The sequence below is a fragment of the Calonectris borealis genome, chromosome Z (assembly GCF_964195595.1).
Source record: "Calonectris borealis chromosome Z, bCalBor7.hap1.2, whole genome shotgun sequence".
In the NCBI taxonomy this organism is placed as follows: Eukaryota; Metazoa; Chordata; class Aves; order Procellariiformes; family Procellariidae; genus Calonectris; species Calonectris borealis.
Genome location: NC_134352.1, coordinates 30,883,895 through 30,905,299, shown reverse-complemented (window position 1 = coordinate 30,905,299; position 21,405 = coordinate 30,883,895). Strand labels below are relative to the sequence as shown.

The following is a 21,405-nucleotide window of genomic DNA, read 5'->3' as shown; positions in this document are numbered from 1 at the left end:
TAACACTCTAACTCATTACTAACACTCTGAAACTACTGAACAGCCTTTGGGGCTCTGAGTAAATGTCCCCTTCCCTTGGTGCCACTCCTGCTGATGGTCAGTGGAGATGTGGCTCCAAAATCACGAGACAGCTTCCTGGAATGCAGTCAGAGCACTTTTATTTGCTTGTTCTTATTTCCTAGAGACTGGCTGCTGTAAGCCAGCTCTGGTATTACTTGGACATATTGTGTGTTTACCCTGCATGAGTAACAGGTATTCTTATTTCTTGGAGCTGATGTATCAGGTTCTTTTCTGTGCTCAGGAAACAGTAACAAGCCTTCTTCATACCCTATTCAGTTTTGTGTGGCAGTCTTTCCAGGCTTTGGGTTACTTCCCTTGCCTTTTTTCCTTCTAATGGCAGCACACTTTATTAACACCTAATGAGGTGGTGATATGAAGGCTAGAGTGTTTGGCAGGTATGTATAATGATATTGAATTTCTGGTGTTACACACTTAACCCAGCTTCCACTGGGAACAGCCTCAACACAGAAACTGTCATGCAAACACATAAGCATGTTAAAGACTAGTAGAATTTCAGTCTATGCTTAAATTGCAAGATGCCCCTGTTCCCCAGCTTTGGGGTGGGTGTAGAATGCATCCATCTAGCCTGCATGATCAGGTTTCCCTGCCACAACAACGATGGATGGGGCACGGTAGCAGTGATGGCTTGGGTCTCTTCCCGCAGCAAGGTGAGCACTTTGCTGGGACAGACTGCCCAAGAGTTTGGGTCCCCCAAAAGGGTCTAGGTGTTGGTGCTCTGGCCAGTGCCAGCCTGAGGTCTACCTAAGAGCTGCATCTAACAGAGTAAGGGTCTTGGACTGCCGGTTCTCTGAGGCCAAACAAGTCCTGTCAGCATGAGTATGTATTCCCTGAACTGTACAAATCCAATCCCTGGCAGGGAATCTGCACTCCAAATTATTATTACTTTGGACTGAAACATTTTTTATCCACTACAGCTACCAGTCTCTGTGTGTGACTTTTTTTAACTCTTGAGCAGAGCTTTGCACATTGAGACTGGGACTCCTCTCACAGTGGTTATGATAAATATCTTTTTGACAATGCAAACAAACCACAACAACCAGTTCTGCCTTCCCCAGCCTTTTATTGTGCTCAGCAAACCTTGCAAGCCTGGAACAAGCTGCTTTCCAACACAGCAGCCATGCCTTTTAAAGCTAGTAATAAATTTAGTTTATAAAAAGTTTATAAGTCTGTTTAATTCTTGTTCTCTTCAGTTTTCCTAATACTAAAGGGAGCTTTGTCGCTTTCCAGTATAGCAGTGCCTGGTGAATAAGGAGGAAGAGTATTTTTGTTTATTTTGGTAAGTTACAAGACCACATCATCTTCATGGGCCTTCTCTGCTCTTGCTTAATACATTACATGATCATGGGGATCCAGAGGAGCAGATGCTGTAAGCACTGCTCTAATAGCCCTTGCTGACACATCAGTACAGCATGCTATGTTTTCATCATCGGCAAAGACAAGCTCTGGCCACAGTAACTCTTCTTCACCAGCTTAAGTAAGCTTCCCTGCAAAGCAGTGATTTAGGTTCTCTGTTGTGGCCTTAATACTTGCTTTCCAGTGCCTCAGAAGACCCCGACTCCCTTGTAAGATCCTTCTGTGGAAAGGAAACCAATGAAAATCACTACATATTGTTCTATGGAAAGAGGTTCTGTGTTTTGAGCAAATTTGCTGTCCTTTCACTTACCTGCCCACCCCACCCCCATGTTCCTGTGCTTTAGGGAAGAAATGACTGTCTGTCCTATTGCTCTCATCTTAAGAACTTATGTAATATTTGCCTTTAACCTTCCTTTTAAACTGGCTGCCTCAGCTTTTACAAAGGAAAAGTGCCCTTCACCAGTCTCTGGAAGTCAGCTGAGCTGCTAGAGTGCCCTGGTACCATTGCTGTCATGGTGCATTAATGCAGCCCCTCCAAGGGAGGTCTGACTTGGAGAGATCTCAGCATAACCCTTTGCTGTGCGCTTCAGGAAGATGTCTTTGTACTGTGTGCTCTAACCACGCTGAAGCCAGGCCCCTCTCCCTGTTAAACTTCGTGAGCTGAAGTAGCTCAGTACTGCAATTTTGCATCTTGTTTTCCATCCTTCCTTTAAGTCTCCCCTTTGTAATGTGATCCTATTACTTTGCAACCTCTTGAATCCGAAATTGTTAACATAGGCTTAGCTGATCTATTCTTAGCCTGCTGAGTTGGCATTGCTGACCACATGTTTGTGTGCTGCATGGTTTTGCTTACAAAATTACATAGATTCAGAAGCAGTGGAGCCTTTGGGGTGTCCTGGCAAATAGCCGTGGCAGCAGTCGGTACCACAAAGACCTGGTTAGTCTTATCACACTGCCGTCTCTCTGCTACAGCTGCTTTGGAGAGGGAACTGAGGTGGGTGACAAGTCAGATTTGTATTTTTCATAGACTTTTTCTTTAAATTGTAATCTTTAAATACTTAATGTATTATACTCCAGAGACATTTCTGCTTTTTCCCCCTCTAATGCTTGTGCTAATGCATTGTGACACTACATCTCTGTGTGTTAAATGGAGTGTTTGCTGGTGATGGGGAATTCTGGATCTCTCAGGAGTAGTGGTAGAATAAGCTTTACCACTGTCTACCTCTTAGTCACAGAAATCTAACCAAAAGCAGTGGCACTGTTTCATCTTTTAAACTAGGCTGGAAGCTGGATGGCAATATTGAAGGTTGCCAGGTCAGTCTCCCAAAAGCAATGCCAGACTTACTTGCCTAAGTATGTCACAGGAAAGTACAAGTAACTGGCAAAGGGCATGATGCTTTCTAGACAAAGGATCTTTGAGCAACAGCAAGCCTCTTACATCCCACTGCCTCAGACAGTGTCCCCCTTATTTCTGAATTATCTCTGAAGCATGAGGAAAACATACAATCTCATTAAAATTCGAGGGAAGAGCAGTGTATGATGTTTACCTCAAGTTTAGCAAGAGTTTTGACACCATTTCTGAGAACATCCTCATAGACATTTGCCGATGCCTTACAGACTAGATAAGTGAACAGTGAGGTGGACTGAGAAGTCGCTAAACTGTCAGGCTCAGAGGGTTGTGGTCAGCAGCATAAAGTCCAGCTGAAGGCCAGCCAGCGGTGGAGTACTTCAGGGGTGGATACTGGGGCCAATGCTGTTTAACATATTGTTATGAATGATGGGATAGAGCACACCCTCAGCATGTTTTCAGATGGTACAAAATCGGGAGGAGTGGCTGATACAGCACATGGCTTTGCTGCCATTCAGAGAGACCTCGAAAAACTGGAGAAATGGCTGACGGGAACCTCATGAAGTTCAATGAAAGTAAGTACAAAGTCCTGCACCTGAGAAGAAGTAACCCCAGGCACCAGGATAGGCTGGGGACCCACTGGCTGGCAAGCAGGTTGGCAGAAAAGGCCTGGGGGTCCTTATGGATAGCAAGTTGAGCATAAACCAGCAATACACATTTGCAGCAAAGGCCACCAGCATCCTGAGCTGCATCAGGCAAAGCCTCACCAGCAGGTCAAGAGAGGTGATCCTTCCTCTCTACTCAGCACTGGTGAGACACACCTGGAGTGCTGGGTCCAGTTCTGGGCTCCTCAGTACGAAGAAGTCATGGTGTTACTAGACCAAGGTCTAGGTTGTCCCTAGCTTTACTCTCTGAATAATCTGAAATGGTCCCCTAAACTGCTCCTGGAGTTTACAGGTAATTCAGAGGCACAAGGCAACCAATCCCCTGGTTGTATTCATGGATTACATTCAACTCTTAAATACCTCTCTGAGTCTCCTCCTATGCTTCTTCATGTGCAAAGAAGTCTGCAAGAAGCCCACTGATTGATCAACACGACCTATAAACTGCTACCAATCCTTGGGAATATGTGCTGCAGCTGAATTTCATCTGTCTTTCTAGGATGGAATTGCTGAGAATTGCACAGCTAGGTAACCTTCCTAGGAGCTATTTCTCTATTGCAGAATGCTACCACCTCCTCTAACAGGAGATACAAGAAAATGTGTGTCCCTCCAAATGCATTATCGTGAGACCAGGGAAATCCCCAGGAAAGGTGGTACTGTGTGGTATCCTCTGTGCTGGATCAGGGAGTCCTATGATGTGAAGGAAGAACCTGTAGCAAGAAAACAGAAGATGGCAATTCCTCTACGGGCTTATTTCTGAAATGTATCTGAAAAGCTGTCCTTCACCTCCTTTGTTCCCCTACAACATGCTTGCCTTGAATTATTTCAGCAGGGAATAAAGCAAGTCATCTTGCTGTTAGCTTACAGTCTGAGCTCTGTCTTTCTTCCACACGCATGGTCTGCATGTGAGATTTCATCCTCTTTATTAAATGCCAAGAGACTAGGACTGAAATTGCAGAGACCTTCTCAGAGCACGCCTAGTGGTCAGCTCCTTGACTGAGCATCCCTGGCGTGGGCCACATAATGGCTTGCTGTGCACAGTAAGGAATAAATAAGGAAATATTAACAAGAAGGTGGGTGGAAGGACATGGATTTCCAAGAGGTTTTCAGCCATCTCTGGTTCACAGTGTTCGCTGGTTTTATTTTCATAATCTTTGAACTTTTTTCTGGGCCAGCTGCTAAAGGAATGTTTTCTAGCTGTTCTAGCTCATTTCTTTTGGCAGAGGCCTGAGCCTTACACACAAGTTAACACTTTATTCATACAAGATTATGGGAGTTATTGGTATCTAAAAGACCAATGGTTTTCAGACCAAATATCATATTCTTCCCATATCACTTTATATTTACACATATGCATCCTAACATGTCTCTGAATTACAAAACATACCTTTTTTTTTTCCCTTTTCAAAAACAGTGCCTAGAATCATTTGCATATACAATCTCTTGCAGAGCACAGTAAGTTAAAATCAACAGCATATTCCTGGTCCATCACATTATTCCTTTTAAATATTTTGTCCCCTGCTACTTCATAAAAGGTCCTAAACTTCAGCGATATTGTGGTTGTGGTATTTACTCACTCCTCTTGTATCTTCTGCAGTATTTCACCGCATTTATGTCATTTTTTTCTTTCTGAGTTGTTACTTTGCCACATTCCCTCTGTTTTCATTTGTTTGTTTGTTTGTTTGCTTTACTGTTTCCTAAAAGAAATTGAGTGGAGTTCTGGTCTTTTTTGAAAAGCAGTGTCATTATACTAAGAGGTATTGTTATATTTCGTTGGGTAATGATTGTATACAATCTTGTTATAAATGGAACATTCAGAGAGCAAAAAGCCAATAGGAAAACCTATGGGTATCAGACCTAAATCCTGGAACTTCCAGGTATTTTCCCAACAACCTGCAGACTCTTCTGCCATAGCTCCTCTTCTATTATTTATTTTCTTTTTACTTTATCACTGTACTCTTACAGGGATTTTTAGCTATTTCTTTGGGAATGCAAATAGAACGATCACAGGAAGACACACACATGCACACACACACTATATGCAATTATGAATTATGGGGGAAGTAACAGGAGTAGTATCAGAGAAAAAGCAGGTTGTTTCACAGGCAACTTCATTGGCATAAAGAATTGGAATGGTAACAGCACTTACAAAAATGTGACATGTTCTAATGTTTTGATAGCTATAAAAAACCACCCACTTTATTTTGTATATTTTGCAGATTTCTGAGAATGTAAAGCATGTCACTGCCATATGTCACTTAATCCCAGAGACACAGATGTGTCCCATCTGCTTTTGTTCTTATGTGCAGCGTTGTTGCTTTTATCTGTGGCTGCAAATGCATTATTTCTTTCAATGTCCTTTGATTTAAAATGCATGCCATCACACCTTCAGGGAAGAGTACTCACTCTTAAGAAGTTCATAAGAAACAATGGAATCATATCAGCTGCCTCAACCCTGTGTGTTTCTGTGTCTGTGTCTGTCTCTCTGTGCTTGCATGTTGTGTATTTGAATGCCTCCCTCATTTAAAACCTCTTTTTAATCTACTTCCCTTCTGGGTAATCTTTTACTCTAATCTTTGGCTCTCGCTATGCAGATTGTTCCTGTACCTTACACACAAAACTCATTAGATACCCAGAGGAATGTGAGAAATGTCATGTTTTCCTAGGCAAAAAGGACCTAATCTTCCCGATACTGGTTATTTCTGTTCTTTCATAGCAGATAAAGAGCTCCCAGCAGAGATAGGTATTAAAGGGTATGTTAGGAAAAGTTTCATCTCAAAGACTTTAGGCACATGACAACATGCTAAAAAGAGAATATAGGCCATTACATAATGAAAAGATTGAATTATATTTTTGGTCCTGCTGGCTTGGTGCAGATCTTTTAAAGGCTGAGATATGTGTGTAAGGTGAAGAGACACATGTTAAGATACTAACAGTGGGATACCTCTTAAACATATGATAGTTATCTAAACTACCTCATTGCTCCAGGTCAGAAACATAACTAGCTACAGACAGAAAGGGAAAAAATGTATTTTTAGTGTAATGCTAGTTTACATTGGCTCCATGCTGCCTGTAAGCAAAGTGAGAGCTGCACTGGCTGCAAGGCACAGGCAAGCACAAATGTCCGAAGTGAACATGGATCTGGGAATGCAGAGAAAGTTGCAAGTTTGTCTTCCCAATATCAGAAACAAATGCTGGATGATGTGAAACATAGTGTTAGAGTCCTATGAAAGGGATGTGGGCTACCTTGATGGAAATTTTTACTGCATCTTGAATGGCTGCTTATTTGTCCTCCTTTTCAGTGCTTAGTACCTGAACTGGGAAATATGAAGATACGTTTTCCCAAATGCGAAATAGTTTCCCACTTGGGAAGCAAAACTTACATAAAAGATCTATAGATGAGACTCAGCCCTGTTTTAAGAAGTACTGCTGATCTTTCACTAGGCCAGGCTAAACTTGCTGCCTGTCTGTGCGAAAGATGCTGTGCTGCTAGCTGGCTGGTGATAGTTTGGAGGTTTTGGCAGCAGAAGTGGTTGCTATCAAGGGATTTTTTCCAAGGGAAAGAAGTCTAAGGCTTTAGTGGTCTAGGTCTTTAAAGACAAAGGGAACTGTAAATAGAGGCAGGAAAATTCTCAGCAGGGAGTCTGAATTTATTTCACACTGAAGACAAAAGCTGCTTCTAAGACTGTCTTGATGAGGTAAATGACTGCCTCTGAGCAAATTAGACTTGTGACCAATCAAACGAGGTCTGTGGAGATCTGACCTAGGACACTTGAAATTGTACGAAGTGCTTTGTTTTGGCTGATTCAGCCCAGATTTGCTTATGCGCATATAAAGCATAGTCTGTATCATGATGTTTACAGCTATTTTCTTCCCAGACTCTGAGTGTCACAAGGTCTCAGTGACAGGTGAGCGTTGGTTAGCCTTGATCTGTCTATTTTCAGAATGCTAGACACTATTGTCTTTTCCTCAGGTACAGGCCTCGAGTCCTGGTTTTGTTGGGATCAGTGGGGATATGAAGTATGTGGCTTTCCTTGCTGCACCCTGCCAGCCAAACCTGTATTAGCTGAGTCACTGATCCTGACTAAGAGCAGAAATGAACTACAGTGAAAATTAGGTACTTCCAGACAATGATGATCTGGGGAGCCTGATTTTGTCTTAACTGTACTATGTTGATTTAAAGCTTTGGTAATTTCAATATAATGCTCCTGAATTATGTCAGTGCAAACAAAACAGAATTAAAACAAAATTGGTGCCCCACGTATCCAGGTGGTGTATGACTGTTATCTTGCGATACAGTAGCAACGCCTGCACATGCAGGAAGCGTGGTCTCTGAGAGAGACCAAAACTAGCCTGAAAAGGAGAAAGTGAGCCTGTGCTGTCTGGCCTGGCCTCTTGTATTCCCCAGCATAGAGACTTCCTGAGTCTGCTAGAGCATTTTGACCCAAAGGGGAAATGATTTGCCCACTGGGGAAGAGGCCTCCTCTGGAGAAGGATGTCTCCTCTCCTTACCCACAGACCTGTTCTCATTAGATCTATCCTTTCTCTATCATCCTGCCCTCTCGTTGTCACTGTCGGGCAATGTGTAAGTAGATCTGACAATGGCAGGAGTGCTGAAGTGCTTGGGCTGAGATACCAATCCAACAAATCTGAATTATAAAGTAAAGGGAAACTGGGGACCTTAGTATCTTTGGAGGGTTACAAGGCTTAGACCCTAAACGAAACACTGCTGCAGAGAGTATGCTGCAGGATAGCTGTTTGACTATATTAGAAAGACAAGTCTTTTACTTAGAGCTCTTGAGGCTGTCCACTTGCCTTATACGAATTGTGTGTGAAGCCTGAACAAGAATGGGTCCAATTCAAAGTTGCTGCCCATTTGCCACTTGAAACACTGACAACTGCAAACGTCTAACAACTATTTATTTCATTTTTTATCTCCTCTTCTTATTGTTACAGCTGGTCAAGCAAGATTTCAGTTTGCTGATGACTTTTCTAAAATGACACAATATTCAAGGGAATGTACTCCATCATTTGTCACGATCTGCTCTGCCACTGTGCAGACTCAAGAGGGGGAGGTTCTTCAAAAAGAGCACAAGATGACTAAGAATTACAGAATGTATTTTCTGCATCATTATATGACCTCCTACATTTGTTTTTTTCCCAAACCTACTGATTCAGAGGTGATGAAAACACTAAGCAGCATCCTCCTCTACAGCCAGCCTATATTCAACAACAGTGAGACCCACTGCATGACACAAAGTTAGCTCTGTGCCTAATAAAGCCTCCCCAGGGCAGGGCAAGATATACACTGACCCTGTGGAGCCAGTTGAGTAGAGTCCGCTGAGACAACAGGCTGCTGGAGCACAGCATGTCCAATGAGAGGTGGAGGGACTTGTCTTTGATCAGCTTGGGGATGAGAAAGCAAGGGGTAGCTCTTTTGGCTGCCTTCAGCTGCCATGAGGAAAGGCTCTGTGATGAAGGAGCCAGACTCTTTTGGAAGGTGCACAGGGACAATACTAATCAGATACAAGTTGCATCATGGGGCATTGCTAGGGTATCAGGGGAGTCTTTTTTTCTCTGAAGGGTGCTCACTATAGGGGATACCACTGTCCTTGGAGATCTTCCCAGCTGGACTGCCCAAGAAGCACCTAAAAGAGCTGTCCCTGCTCTGAGAAGGGGGGTTGGACTGGGCAACCTTTGGAGGTGCCTTCCAGCCAAATTATTCTACCAGATCTATGAATCTGTATAGATCAGATCCTCTCTCATCTCAGTTGCCACAAACATATCTTCTCCAATTTACAACTTAATTTTCTCTCTTGGCATTGTGGAGATCTAAGTGACCAGAGATTCTTTTCCACATAGCCACAGCTGAGCTTCAGTGTAGAGTCTTGTCAGCCTGATCTGCAAACTGGCTTTAGGCTCTTAATGTGAAACAAGACCTCCTCAAGCCTGCCCCTTCCCTCTAAGTCCTTTAACTGTCCAAATCTGTGTTGCATTAAGGACAGAAATGAGGACTGTGGCTTTCTCTGCAACATTCTGGAATGCAATAACTACTGAAGACATCCATTTCTGGAAGGTGATCGCAGACTTCCATTTCAGCACTCCGGTAACTACAGCTTCTCTAAATGAGCAAAGCCAACTGATAGCAAGGCAGAACAGAATCACCTGCACCTCACTGTTGACATGCACAAGTACTCATGCTGACATGAAAGTTCTCTTTCCATTGCAATTTATTGCAAGCCCCAGGTAAGAAGACTGTTATTTCCAAACACATCATCTGGTTCAGGTCTCAGGTCTGAGCCTCTGCTTTGCTCAATGCAGAAAGTACTTGATAAGCAAAACTCTTTCTTCAAGCCATATTTGTTCAGAGTGTGTCCCAAGACAGCAATAAACTCCTGTCTACCTTTTTCATTCCCATGGATGCTACTGATTGCCAGTGCTAGCCCTACCTGTCTCAGGCAGATTTGCTCTCTTCCTTAATTAGATTATGCAGGATCTCTAGGCAGTAGGCATCCTCGAACAACCATGTCAGGAGTGATGCAAAAGGTTTTAATCTACTTTAATCACACCCTAGAGCTGGAGAGACTTTATATCTCCCTCCTTGCTTGTAACATACAAATGAAATTCTGCACTAACCCTCTGTTCAGGACATACAGTGAAATTGAATGCTATTTGGGTACATGTGTTCCCTTGAAAATCACAGCCATCATGTTCAGATGGAAATATTTCCTGTTTTGTGACTGATGCCCATTCTTAGACTTTGGAAAGTTACTTCATCATGCAGGTGTGAGAAGGGATGCTGCACTGTTCTCACTGCACCACAGAGACATAAAATACCTCTTTCGCTGCTTTGAAAAGTTTACAGTTGCTGAGAAAATCACCCAATATGTTACTGCCATCACTAACTCATGTTCTCCTCCACATGTCTTAGGAGAACAAACCAGAGGGAGAAAAAAGGTCTGGAGCTGTCTTTAGGACATGAATCCTGTGCCTGGAACGGGAACTTCTGCTCTGAGACCATCATAAGGCCCCCTGCACTGGAACAAGGCTGAAGGCTCCCAAGGCACCATCTGGCATCATCCCAAAGACCAGATGGATGCTACTTTCTTGTGCACTGTATTTGCTTCTGGACCCCTCCCTACCTGCAGAGTGCTATACCAATAGGTGCAAATAACAAAGGATGCTAGTGACGTCAGGGCTCAGGTGCTTTTTCTGGCCCTTCCCACTTTTTCTAGTGAGATTTGAGGAGAGTTAACACACAAAAATCTAGCCCAGATCACTATCAGCAAATGTGCATGGAAATACCTCCAACTTTCCTGGAGCCTGGCAACTTCTCACAAGCTTCGGCCAGCTCCACAGTTGCAGCTGTGCCTACAATAATACAGAGCAGCCTTAGAGCTGTGCCAGTGAATGCACATAGAAGATTAGTGACTGACCATGAAGTCTGGTTCATTGAACTGAAAAGTCAATCTCAAGAGGCAAGCATGTACAGCAAGTTACTGTAGCAGACAATAACTCACAGGAAATCATCTCAGAAATTTGCCTAGGATTCTGCTTGCCTGTCTTAAATGTGTTGACACATGTTTCTGCACTAGTGTTCTTGATCACAGAGCAGACTGACACCTATAACCAGACATGTGCTGTGACAAGTACATTAAACCCTGTCTGACTCCATGCATACGTGATGCCTTAGCAAGCCTGCAGAATCCAGAGTGACCAGATGGTGTCTGTGCTCCCAGATGTTATAGTAATGGCAGGGATCTGGCAGTAATTTCCCATTTCTGCAAGGTGCATGTGTGGCATCTTTTTAGCCAATATGGAAGAAAAGACCTACTCATACAAGCAAAGGTCTTCCTCATATCTTTTTTATTTTAAGGTTGCATCAGCTGCATTGTTATCTTTGAAACCGTGTATCACTCTGTGGGGTGATACAACTCAGAGCATCAACATAGAGAATGTGGGGAACTGAGGTGAATGCGACCTTCAGATTTCAAATTAAGAGTATGAAAAATTCTAAATTATCTGACTTTAACACCTGGTTTTAGTCTGGTAATATTTATGAGACCTAAAGGTGGAGCTTCTTTACCAACCACCTAAATTACCAATGACATTACATTCTACTCTATTAAGGCTCAGGACTTCTCACATCTATTCAACAGTGTCTCTTTGGAGTAAACCAGTTTGATTAACACAGCTCACTGCAGTTCCATCCGTCCTACCTAGCTGAGGCCCGAAGTTTAGACTCCATATACAGTATTTAAGTACCAGCCTTGGTTCTTCCTGCTACACAGATCTCTAAACTCATGTCACTTCAGTCTAACTAGCTCACATTAGAGCAATTGTATCTTGGCAGCAGAATCTGGCCTTTTGAGACGGTCTTGCCAATGCTACTGCTGCTGCAGAAATAGCATCTGCTTGCATGGAAGTGAACCAAGAACAGTATCCTTGTGAGGATTTGCTCCTAGAGATCATCAGTTGTGTTCTGATGTGATCACTAGACCTCATCTAAATCAGCAAAGCTGTGAGAAAGCATGAAATTAGTGTAGCACAGGAATTCAACTCTGTATTGTGAGTGAGCCAAAGAAAAGCTGTTTTGCACCGGCTGGGTACACCAAGTCAGGCTGAATTACTTCATAATTTAATCTTTTAGGTGGTTAGCTTGTCTGCAGCATCCCCTGCCATAGGATTTGTCCCATACTGCTGAGCACTTACATTCCCACCAGACTGCAAAGGAGGGGCTCTGTCCTCAGCTTGCCTTTGCCTTTGCTGGGCTTTTCAGAGCTACATGGCCAGAGTATGACCCTGATGTCAGGCTGCACAGAGCAAAGAAACTAAGAGGTCTGACTCTGCTCTGTGTGGCATGTGTGGCACGTTAGTGGCCTCACTTAAAAAAAAGGACATAAAAGCACAGTAATTAGAACGCATGGGTTGACTGGAGACTAACAAAGTGCATGTTTAACTTCCCTGGATGTTCAAACCCAGCAGGTGCCTGTGCACTGAGCTGAAGGTAGTGCTCCTTGGAGAGGCTAGGTGCCCATGCAGTCACTGGAACACGTTTCTCAGGAGGAAAACTCCTTTGCAGGGTCGTCTGCACCCTGGCTCCCAGACTGTATCACGCTCAGAGAAAGGAGCAGGAGTGGGTCTGATCCCTCCCTTCCAATCTCTTCCTGGAGCAGGGTTTTCAGGTCCCTCCACCTGAGTTTGTTATGTAGCTGCTGGGACTCACAGGGTCCTTCCATCCTCTAGGTGCTCCTTCAAGGATTGCACCTGGCATGAAAGGGACGTCTGGCTCTCAGAGATGTCATCTGGGATCCAGGGAGGCTGAGGACCAGTTTCCTGATTTTCCCTAGGGCCCCCATCCCAAGAAAGCATCACTAGCTCCAGGCTTTTCAGGAAGGAGGGCTGCAATAACCTAACATGAATGACATGTCTATCAGGGCTCCTAGCAGTAGTGCAAGCAGAGTCAAGTTGAAGCAAAAAGTTGTGGAAAGGACTGGAAAAAATGATCAAGTTCTTCATGTTTTGTTTTGTTTTGTTTTGTTTTTTAACTAGTCCTTTTCACAACTTCCCTGTCAAGCAGCCCTGCAGGAGTTTTCAGTAGTTGAGAAATTGTTATGAATTCTGTTGAAACAACTTAGCACTATGTGAGAGTTATGTTAGTTATGATGGACTTGCTGTGACTTCCATGGGGGTGCCCTGAGGAATCCCAGGGGAGTTCATTTGGAGCTTACTGTTAAAAGACTCTGCTACTGATAACATGCTAAGATCATCCCAAATTTTTTCTCTTCTGCCCCAACTGCACAATTCCCAGGGATTTTATTTTCTTTTTTTTTCCTTTTCTTTAAAAATAAAAAAAAACTATTCATAAAGCAGAGGTCAAATACAGGTCAAACCACCTTAATCAGAGGTTCATTTCATTCTGCTTTAGCAGTTGTCTGTAAAAGTGCATACTTGTAAACTGCTGGCAAAAGCACCTAACAAAAAATCCTCTGAATTATTTATAAAGCAGTTTGCGTCTTCATGTGCCGCTCAGAGAAACTAAGAATCACCCCTGATGAATTAGTGATTACTCAGTATTTAAAAGGCAGTATTTACACGATACACAACTGTTCCAAATGGGATTGCACAAAAAGTAAGTCATATCATAACTAGCTGCCATCACCTGCCTGCTAGTTCAGCTCCTGAAGTAGCACAGAAATGTCTTACAAACAAAGAACAAAGCAAGTTCTTAATCTAGCAAGGTGAGGAAACACTTTTCTGCAATAACATTGCTACATTAGGCAGCTGAAATGTAGAACTGTAATAATGAAATGCGTGGATGTTTTGCAGATTCAGATAAACTAATACGGAATTATCTATGTGGCATGAATAGTCCAGTGCAACATCACATATACGTAAGTTTTCCATGCACCTGAGCTTCTGAGATATGTGGACCAATTTCTCTGCTTTGAAAAGACAATGCTTTCTCTATGCATAAATCGTGGGCAATATGACATGATGCCTCACACCTGGAACACTCAGTTTTAGAATTTATAGTTGCTGCAGGCATGCATGTTTCATAACAAGCTGTTAGAGAACAATAAAAGCACATTTTGTGTAGAATTTTGAACATCTTTCGGGACTGTGGCTATTTCAATCTCCCTTCTCATTTAAAAATTCTTTATTGTTAGCCTTGCAATCCTCCATGTTTTGAAAGAATCACACAGTTCCTTCTTTTGTTTGTTAACATGCTGAAACTTCAGAAGATAGCTTGGTCACAGGTGATAGCTTAATCTACAGAAGCCCATTATTACTTTTATTAGATGTTTCCAACTTTTACCCATCACCGCATGGAAAGACTCTTATTAAACATACAAAAAGTTAGAAGAGAAAAACAAACCAGAAATAGTAAATTTATACATATTTGCAGCTATAAATCTTCCTAAATGATGCATAGAAAGTAAACAGTTAAGAATTTTCTTCTGGTCATTTTTCTTTGTAGAACAACACCATTTCACCCTCACCCCTACAGGGTTCTCACAGCCATCCTGTCCAGCCTGGAGTTATAATTTCTCATTCCCATAAAAACATGGTTATGTTAATTTTTCAAAGGAGAGCAAAAACATATTCCTTTTGAAACACAATCATTTCAATTCATTTCTGAAAGTGAAAATGACTCACTTTTCATTAAACCGCCCCCCGCCCCCTTTTCCTTTCTTAAAAGAAGGTGCCCAGCACTGCGAGATCCACAAACTTACTCAAACTGATTACAAAACTCAGTGGGACCAGCACTGGACTCTAACAAAGTTTAAACCACAAGCAGATACAAGTCCTCTGAAAATAGAGTTGGGGTAGGATGTGACTACTGTTTAGAAAAAATAAAAGAAAAACAAAAAAAAACCCAAAAAACTGGTCAACCACAGATGACCTTACCTTTAAAGAAAGACAGGAACAAGGATGCCCAGAGACATAGTCCAGAATAAACAAATCCCAAGCATTTTTCTGTGAGCATTGTCAAAATACCTGGCTATCCTTCCTGAGCAGAGGGTGAAAGAGAATGAAGTCTTGGAGACAGCCTGCAATGACTGATGGATTTGGCAATTACAGTAATAAGGCATCAAACCAGCTTCCCACCAGGAGAGAGAAGTGCATTTGCTCGTGTGCTTCTCCAGTCCCCAGGAGCCAAATCAGCTCAGTGCTAGGTCAGAAAATCCAAACACAAAGGGTCTGGTTACTTTGCTTGGGTCTCACATTCACAGGCACTCTGAGCCTTTTCTTGGTCAGAAGCAAATGCTAGCGATCCCTGCACGCAGCTCTGTGTGTACGGCAAAGAGGGGGAATGCGCTGCCTGGGAGATGCTTTCCACATCCCCACAGATTGTACCTAACTCGAGACAGCACGTCTGCAGCACTTCCAGTCCTTGCACTCGAGTGCCTCTAGAGCTGTTTCCCAGCAAAATGAGTTTGTGTCCCTCTCTGTTCTCTCTCAGCTGCCAGTGCAACTTGCAGCAAGAACCTGTGGCATGCTCCTTCCACCAGGCACCTGCCCTTTCTCCTAGCCTGTGGAAGGATTTTTATTAAATAACGGACATCCTATGAACATTCCAAGCACTGAGGATTTGTTAACAACAGTATAAGGCAAAGGGTTCCTAAAGAGCAATTGTAGTTTTCGAGTCTCTGAAGCGATAGCAGAATAGGGAAGCAGGCTGAGGAATGTAACTCTCAGTAGATTAGGTAACGGAATGCAGGCGGGGAAAGCGTTTGCGTGGACACCTGCTTTTGACCAATCTGTGTATATTAAGATTCGTGTGCTTGCTGACTGTAAACCAATAGAGGATTCGTAGGTGCGCGTGTTAGTGTGGCTGGCTTATAAAAGTAGCGCAGTATTTTGAAATAAAGAAGAATGACCATACCCATATTGGGACTCATCATTACTCCGGGATCGCCTCCCACTCTGACCCCTGGTCACTCCGACACCAGCCAAGGTGGCTGGGGAGATTCAATAGTGCAGCAGCTGGGGAACGTGAAACTAGTCAGTCTCCTGCCCTTTTTGATGCACGCCTTCCTGCGATCATTTCCACCAGAGGCAGTGAACTGCCTTGAGTATCCTCTTCCCCAGCTGCCCACTGCTGCTGGCTCCCCACCGTGGAATTTTGTACGCACCTTGGCTCCCCTGGGACAGCTCCTCTACCTCCCCACTCCATTTTATTCACCAGCCAGGCAAAGGCAAGGCAAGGCAATGGCTTGAATACATTTCATGACATTCATCATTTGGGATTTTTTTTATTCTTTTGCCTGTTCTGAACACTCACCCACTTCTCTTTCACTGAAAACAGGTGCAGAACTTTGCACTTCCCCTTGCTGAACTTCTTGGGGCTCCTGCCTTGGCAGGCTACAACCCCAGGTTGACACAGAGAGCAGCACCAAGTTGTGATTCTGCGCAGGAAGGATTTGGGCGCTGCCGTAGCGAGGCTGCACAGGGCAATGCAGGCTGGTAGGAGAGTAGAGCCCCGGGACATGGGGGCAGAAAGTGCGGTGAGGAGGAGGCCAGGCCTAGGGTGATGAGCGATGGGGCATGGGCTGGCCCCTGAGACCCCCCGGCTGGAAACATCTACCCCGGGACCAGATGCAGAGATGCAGACCGGGAGCTGGGCAGCACTTGCTTTTTGGGGGGGAAAAAAAATAGTACATGGCACATGTAGAAGGACCCGTCAGAATCAATATCCCACTCCTCCCGGCCAGGGGCTGCATTGCTGCACCCCCTCTCCCACCAGGCTGACCTCAGCAGCCGCACGGCCCAGCGGACTCATGAGGAAACGGTGGCCATAGCACCAGGAAAATTGGGGAAAAGCAGTGCAAGTGGGGATAGCAACACCACCGGCATTGTTAGTAATACTGAGACTTTTTTCACGCTTTCATTTTGTTTTATTAAATGCTCAATAGTGTCAGGGCGCCAGGACCACAAGGGTCTGGTCTGTGCCCCAGCTGCAGGCAACCCAGAGCATGACTGTCACAAGCCTGTGAAGGGATGCCCTATGAAGTCCAAGAAAAGAAAGCACTGCCAGTGGGAATGTAGGAAAGGTTTCCAAACATGCAACAACTTCTAGATGTTGCAATGTCAGAAAACCACTTTTTTTCATTTGGTTCAACAGCTTTCAAAAGAATCTTTCAAATTTGGGAGGGAGAGGAGGTGTGGTGTGGTTGACTGCTTCTTCTGTTTTGCTTTCTAAACAAAATTCTGAGCCAAAAAATATGTTTGGCGGACTACCTAGATTTGACAGAGGAAAAGTGGTAGAAGTCACAAAAGCGATTCAGGTTGAATTCTGCCAGCATTTGGTAGTTGACTGGGGTTATCTTGATCTTTCCCACAAAACTGAGAAGGAAACTGGAAAGCAAGGGGGTACGGACAGTAAAAAAAAAAAACAACCCAGAGAGAAATAAAGGGGGAGAAAGACCCTTCAAAACGAAGTGCCCATCTGCTGAAGAGGGGTCCTTTCCAAGTGGGGGACAAGAAATGCCAGCGCCAAGGCTGGAGCTGGAAGAGCAGAAAGAAGGCCCTCGTCTAAGAGCAGCATCACGTTAATCCTTCTCAGCTCGTGCAGGGCCTCTTTGCTCTGAGCTGAGTGCCATGGGACCTGGCCCTCTGCTCTCTCAGTGCCTCTTTCCTAGAGCTTTCCATGGGGCCTGGCCTGGGTCGTTCAGGGCCTCTTTGTCCTGCTTCGAGTGCCTTGCCAGGCCTCATGGCGGCCAAGGCAGGGCAAAGAGGCCCTGCCTGAGCAGAGGGCCAGGCCCCATGGAGGAGACCCGCAGGGCCAGAAGGCTTGTCTCCATGGTGATCGGACCAGGGCAAAGGGGGCCTGCAAGAGCACAGGTCCAGGCCGCATGGCAGCCTGCACATGGGAAAGAGGCCCTGCAAGGCCATCGTGCCCAAATCGGGGCAGAGAGCCTCTGCATGAGCAGTCGGCCAGGCCCCATGGTGCTCCAAGGCCCCATGGTGCTCCAAGGGCTCCCAGGCACCTGAATCAGGGCTCGGCTGCAAGGCCACATGGCCCATCTCCATAGCGCTTCAGTCAGGGCCGAGGGGCCCTGCAGTGGCAGAATCAGGGGAAAGGGTCCAGCAAGTCCACAGGGCAGCCCCCATGGCACTCAAATGAGTGGAAGGAGGCCCTCAAAGACCAGTGGGCCAGGCCCCATGAGACATGAATTAGAGCTTAGAAGACCTGTAGGAAGAGAGGGTCAGGCACCATGGCACTCGAATCAGGAAAAAGAAATCCTGCAGACTTGCAGTGCGATGACCTATGGCGCTCAAATGAGAGGAAAGTCCCCTGGAAGAGCAGGGGCCCAGGCGCCATGCTGCTTTGCTCTGGGGAAAGAAGTCCTGTAAGAGCAGAGTAGCAACTCCCACGGCAGTCGAATGAGAGGAAAGAGGTCCAGCAAGACCAGCCAGCCTGTCTCAACGGCATTCAAATCAGCACACAGAGGCCCTGCAAAAGCACAGGGCCAGGCCCCTTGGCACCCTGCTATAGAAAAGGGTCCTTGCAAGGCCAAAGGGGCTTGCCTTGTGGCACCCAAATTACGGCAGAGACATGCTGCATGAGTGATGGGCAAGACCCCATGGCACTCCAAGGCCCCATGACACTCTCATCATGGCAAAGAGGACCTCCAAGAGCGTCAGGCTTCATGTTACTTTTATCAGGGGAAAGGGGCTCTGCAAGAGCAGAGCACCAGGCATAATGGCGCTTAAATCAGGAAAAAGATGCCCGGTGAGAGCAGAGGCCTGAGTACCTTAACTCTCGAATGAGGGGGAAAAAGCCCAGCAAGACCAGTCAGCCAGTCTCAGTGATGCTCAAATCAGCATACAAGCGCCCCTCAAGACCAGAGGGCCAGGTCCCATGGTGCTCAAACTGGGGGAAAAGATCCTGCAAGAGCAGGGGACCCATTTCTCTGGTGCTCAAATTGTCTCCCTCTCCCTTCCCATCCAACAGCTACCAAGCGCTGCTGCTTCTCCTGGGTGCAAAAGCCAGGTCTCTCTGCCTCTCTTTGGATGCTGTATGCCCCAGCCCAGAGTCTTGCAGGTACCAATGGCCACCAGCATCCAAAAGACACAGAGCAGGACCTGAACTGCCTACAGCACCAGTGAACACCCCTGGAGAGACATTTCCTCGGTGAAGACTGAATTCTGGAGACTCTTGCAGGCCAAAACCAAGCTGATAGTTGTCTTTTCGGTGCCTGAACCAGGCAGGGCTGGGGAAAATCCTCTGGTGGCTCTGGGACCGGGCACTGAGAGCTGCACTCAACAACTCCCCGTGCACGACCTCAGCACCAACAACAGCCTTGCATGACACTCCAAACCTTGCGTACTCGCTCAGCTGGAGTGCGGGCACAAGCCAGCTGGGTGAGACTCAGCGCCCGGATATAAGCAGCAAGGGTCACAATCCATCGCTCGGGCACATCACAGTCCATTGTTTGGAGATGTCGCAGTCCATCCCCCAGTGACATCAGAACCCATCACTCGGTGACATCACCGTCCATCGTGTGGCCACATCACAACAGGCCGTCCTCCCCTGCGGCACTCCCCCTGGCAGTCTGGCCCCAGCACATGCGTCTAGAGTTACTGCAACACTACTGCCCTTTCCATGCCCTCATTGCTTGTCTTGTGCCTGGCATCGGTGTTTCACGCCCGTCACCGAGGCCTCGGCCGTGTCTTCCCAGGGCCCCGTCAGGTCGCTCTGGCTGTGGCAGATGTCGCCAGGGACATGCGGCAAGAGGGTTCATTTGATAACACCTCATGCCACCCTTGGAGGCTGCAGGACAACGTCCCACAGGCTCTCCACACACCCCAACATTGCTGGCCAGCCCTCTGGGCTCCCCTGCTTCCTCCCATGGGAGCTCAAAGGCAGCACTTGACTTGCTTTCGGGGATTTTCTCCTACTTGTTGAGCCATCAAACCAATGTCTCCAGCCCCAAGCTCTGGGTGTCCATTTAGCAAAAGGTGGTTGCACCCCTCACCCCCTGTGGAGACACCACAGGATGCAGTACTTCTCCAGATGGGGTTTTGTGTTCAGTTCCTGCCGCCCCTTGGGCCAGGTTGGACATAGTGCTTGTGTCCCAGCTCAGATGTGGGGCTAAATGGGGCCCAGCATTCCCTGGTTCGAGTCTGCAGCATGATGCAGGGAACACTGATAATAGTAATACCGATAGACCTTGGGCTGCCCGGTCCTCTGAGTTGGAGGACCACGACTGTGGGAACACTGACTTTCCGTTCGTGGACACTGAAATTGTAAGGGACAAGTTGTATCAGTTGAATGTTCGTAAGTCCATGGGGCCAGATGGTATTCATCCTGGAGTACTGAAGGAGGTAGCGGATGTTACAGCAGGACCCCCCTCAACCATCTACCAAAGGTCTTGGGAGGCTGGGGAGGTCCCTGCTGACTGGAAGCTAGTCAGTGTTATTCCAATTTACAAGAAAGGCATGAGGGAAGACCCAGGAAACTACAGACCTGTTAGTCTAACCTCAGTACCTGGAAAAATTATGGAGAAGATTACACTGGGTGCTGCTGAAAGACATTTAAAAGACAATGCAATCGTCAGGCATATAGAATCATAGAATCATAGAATCATAGAATCATACAGGTTGGAAAAGACCTCTAAGATCATCGTGTCCAACCGTCAACCCAACATACCATGTCCACTAAACCATGTCCCTAAGGGCCTCATCTACACGTCTTTTAAATACCTCCAGGGATGGTGACTCCACCACTTCCCTGGGCAGCCTGTTCCAAGACCACTCTTTCAGTAAAGAAATTTCTCCTAATGTCCAATCTAAACCTCCCTTGCCACAACTTGAGGCCATTTCCTCTCGTCCTCTATCCAACATGGGTTCACAAAGGAAAAGTCTCGATTAGTTAATTTGATATCCTTCTATGATAATGTCACCTGCCTAGGGAATGAAGGGAAGGCGGTGGATGTCGTTTCTCTGGATTTTAGCAATGCTTTTGATACTGTCCCTCACAGCATCCTTCTGGACAAGTTGTCCTCTGTGAGATGAGCAGATACAGGTGTGCCGGGTGAAGAACTGGCGGAACGGCAGGGCTCAAAGGGCTGGTGCTACAGTGTTGCTTACAGATCTTCCTGTGGTGAGAGTGCTGCTGTGTGTTTATGTGGCAATGGAAAGAACATATTTTTCTTCCCCTACATCTGTTCCCCCGAAGCCCCTGAGCTGTGGATGTTGCAGAATGAGAGAAGGGTTTTCCTACAGGAGATGACAGTACTGAAACCCAGAGCCCTGAGTACTCTGTTCTCAGCACACAGAGCCTGCTTTGATGTGGGTCTGGCCCAGCAACGTGCACTGGCTCTTCTTCCACATCAAACAGCCATGCCTGATGATGCTTTTCAAATGGCAGAACTGGCTTTCAAGTAGAAAGCATAGTAGAGCACCATGCTTGTCCTCTGAAGTCCTGAGCAAGTCCTGCAGAGGGATACC

The 21,405-nt window shown here is 45.7% G+C and overlaps 1 protein-coding gene across 1 annotated transcript in view; it reads right to left on the bottom strand.

Moving 5' to 3' along the window:
* The window catches only part of LOC142075264 (neuronal acetylcholine receptor subunit alpha-7-like), a 56,574-nt gene extending 41,457 nt beyond the window's left edge, over window positions 1-15,117 (bottom strand). The window contains exon 1 of the mRNA XM_075136384.1: window positions 14,857-15,117. Within this exon, the coding sequence (XP_074992485.1) occupies window positions 14,857-14,935 (79 nt within the window). The 5' untranslated portion in view covers window positions 14,936-15,117. The remainder of the gene's footprint in view (window positions 1-14,856) is intronic.
* Between the last annotated feature and the right edge of the window lie 6,288 nt (window positions 15,118-21,405).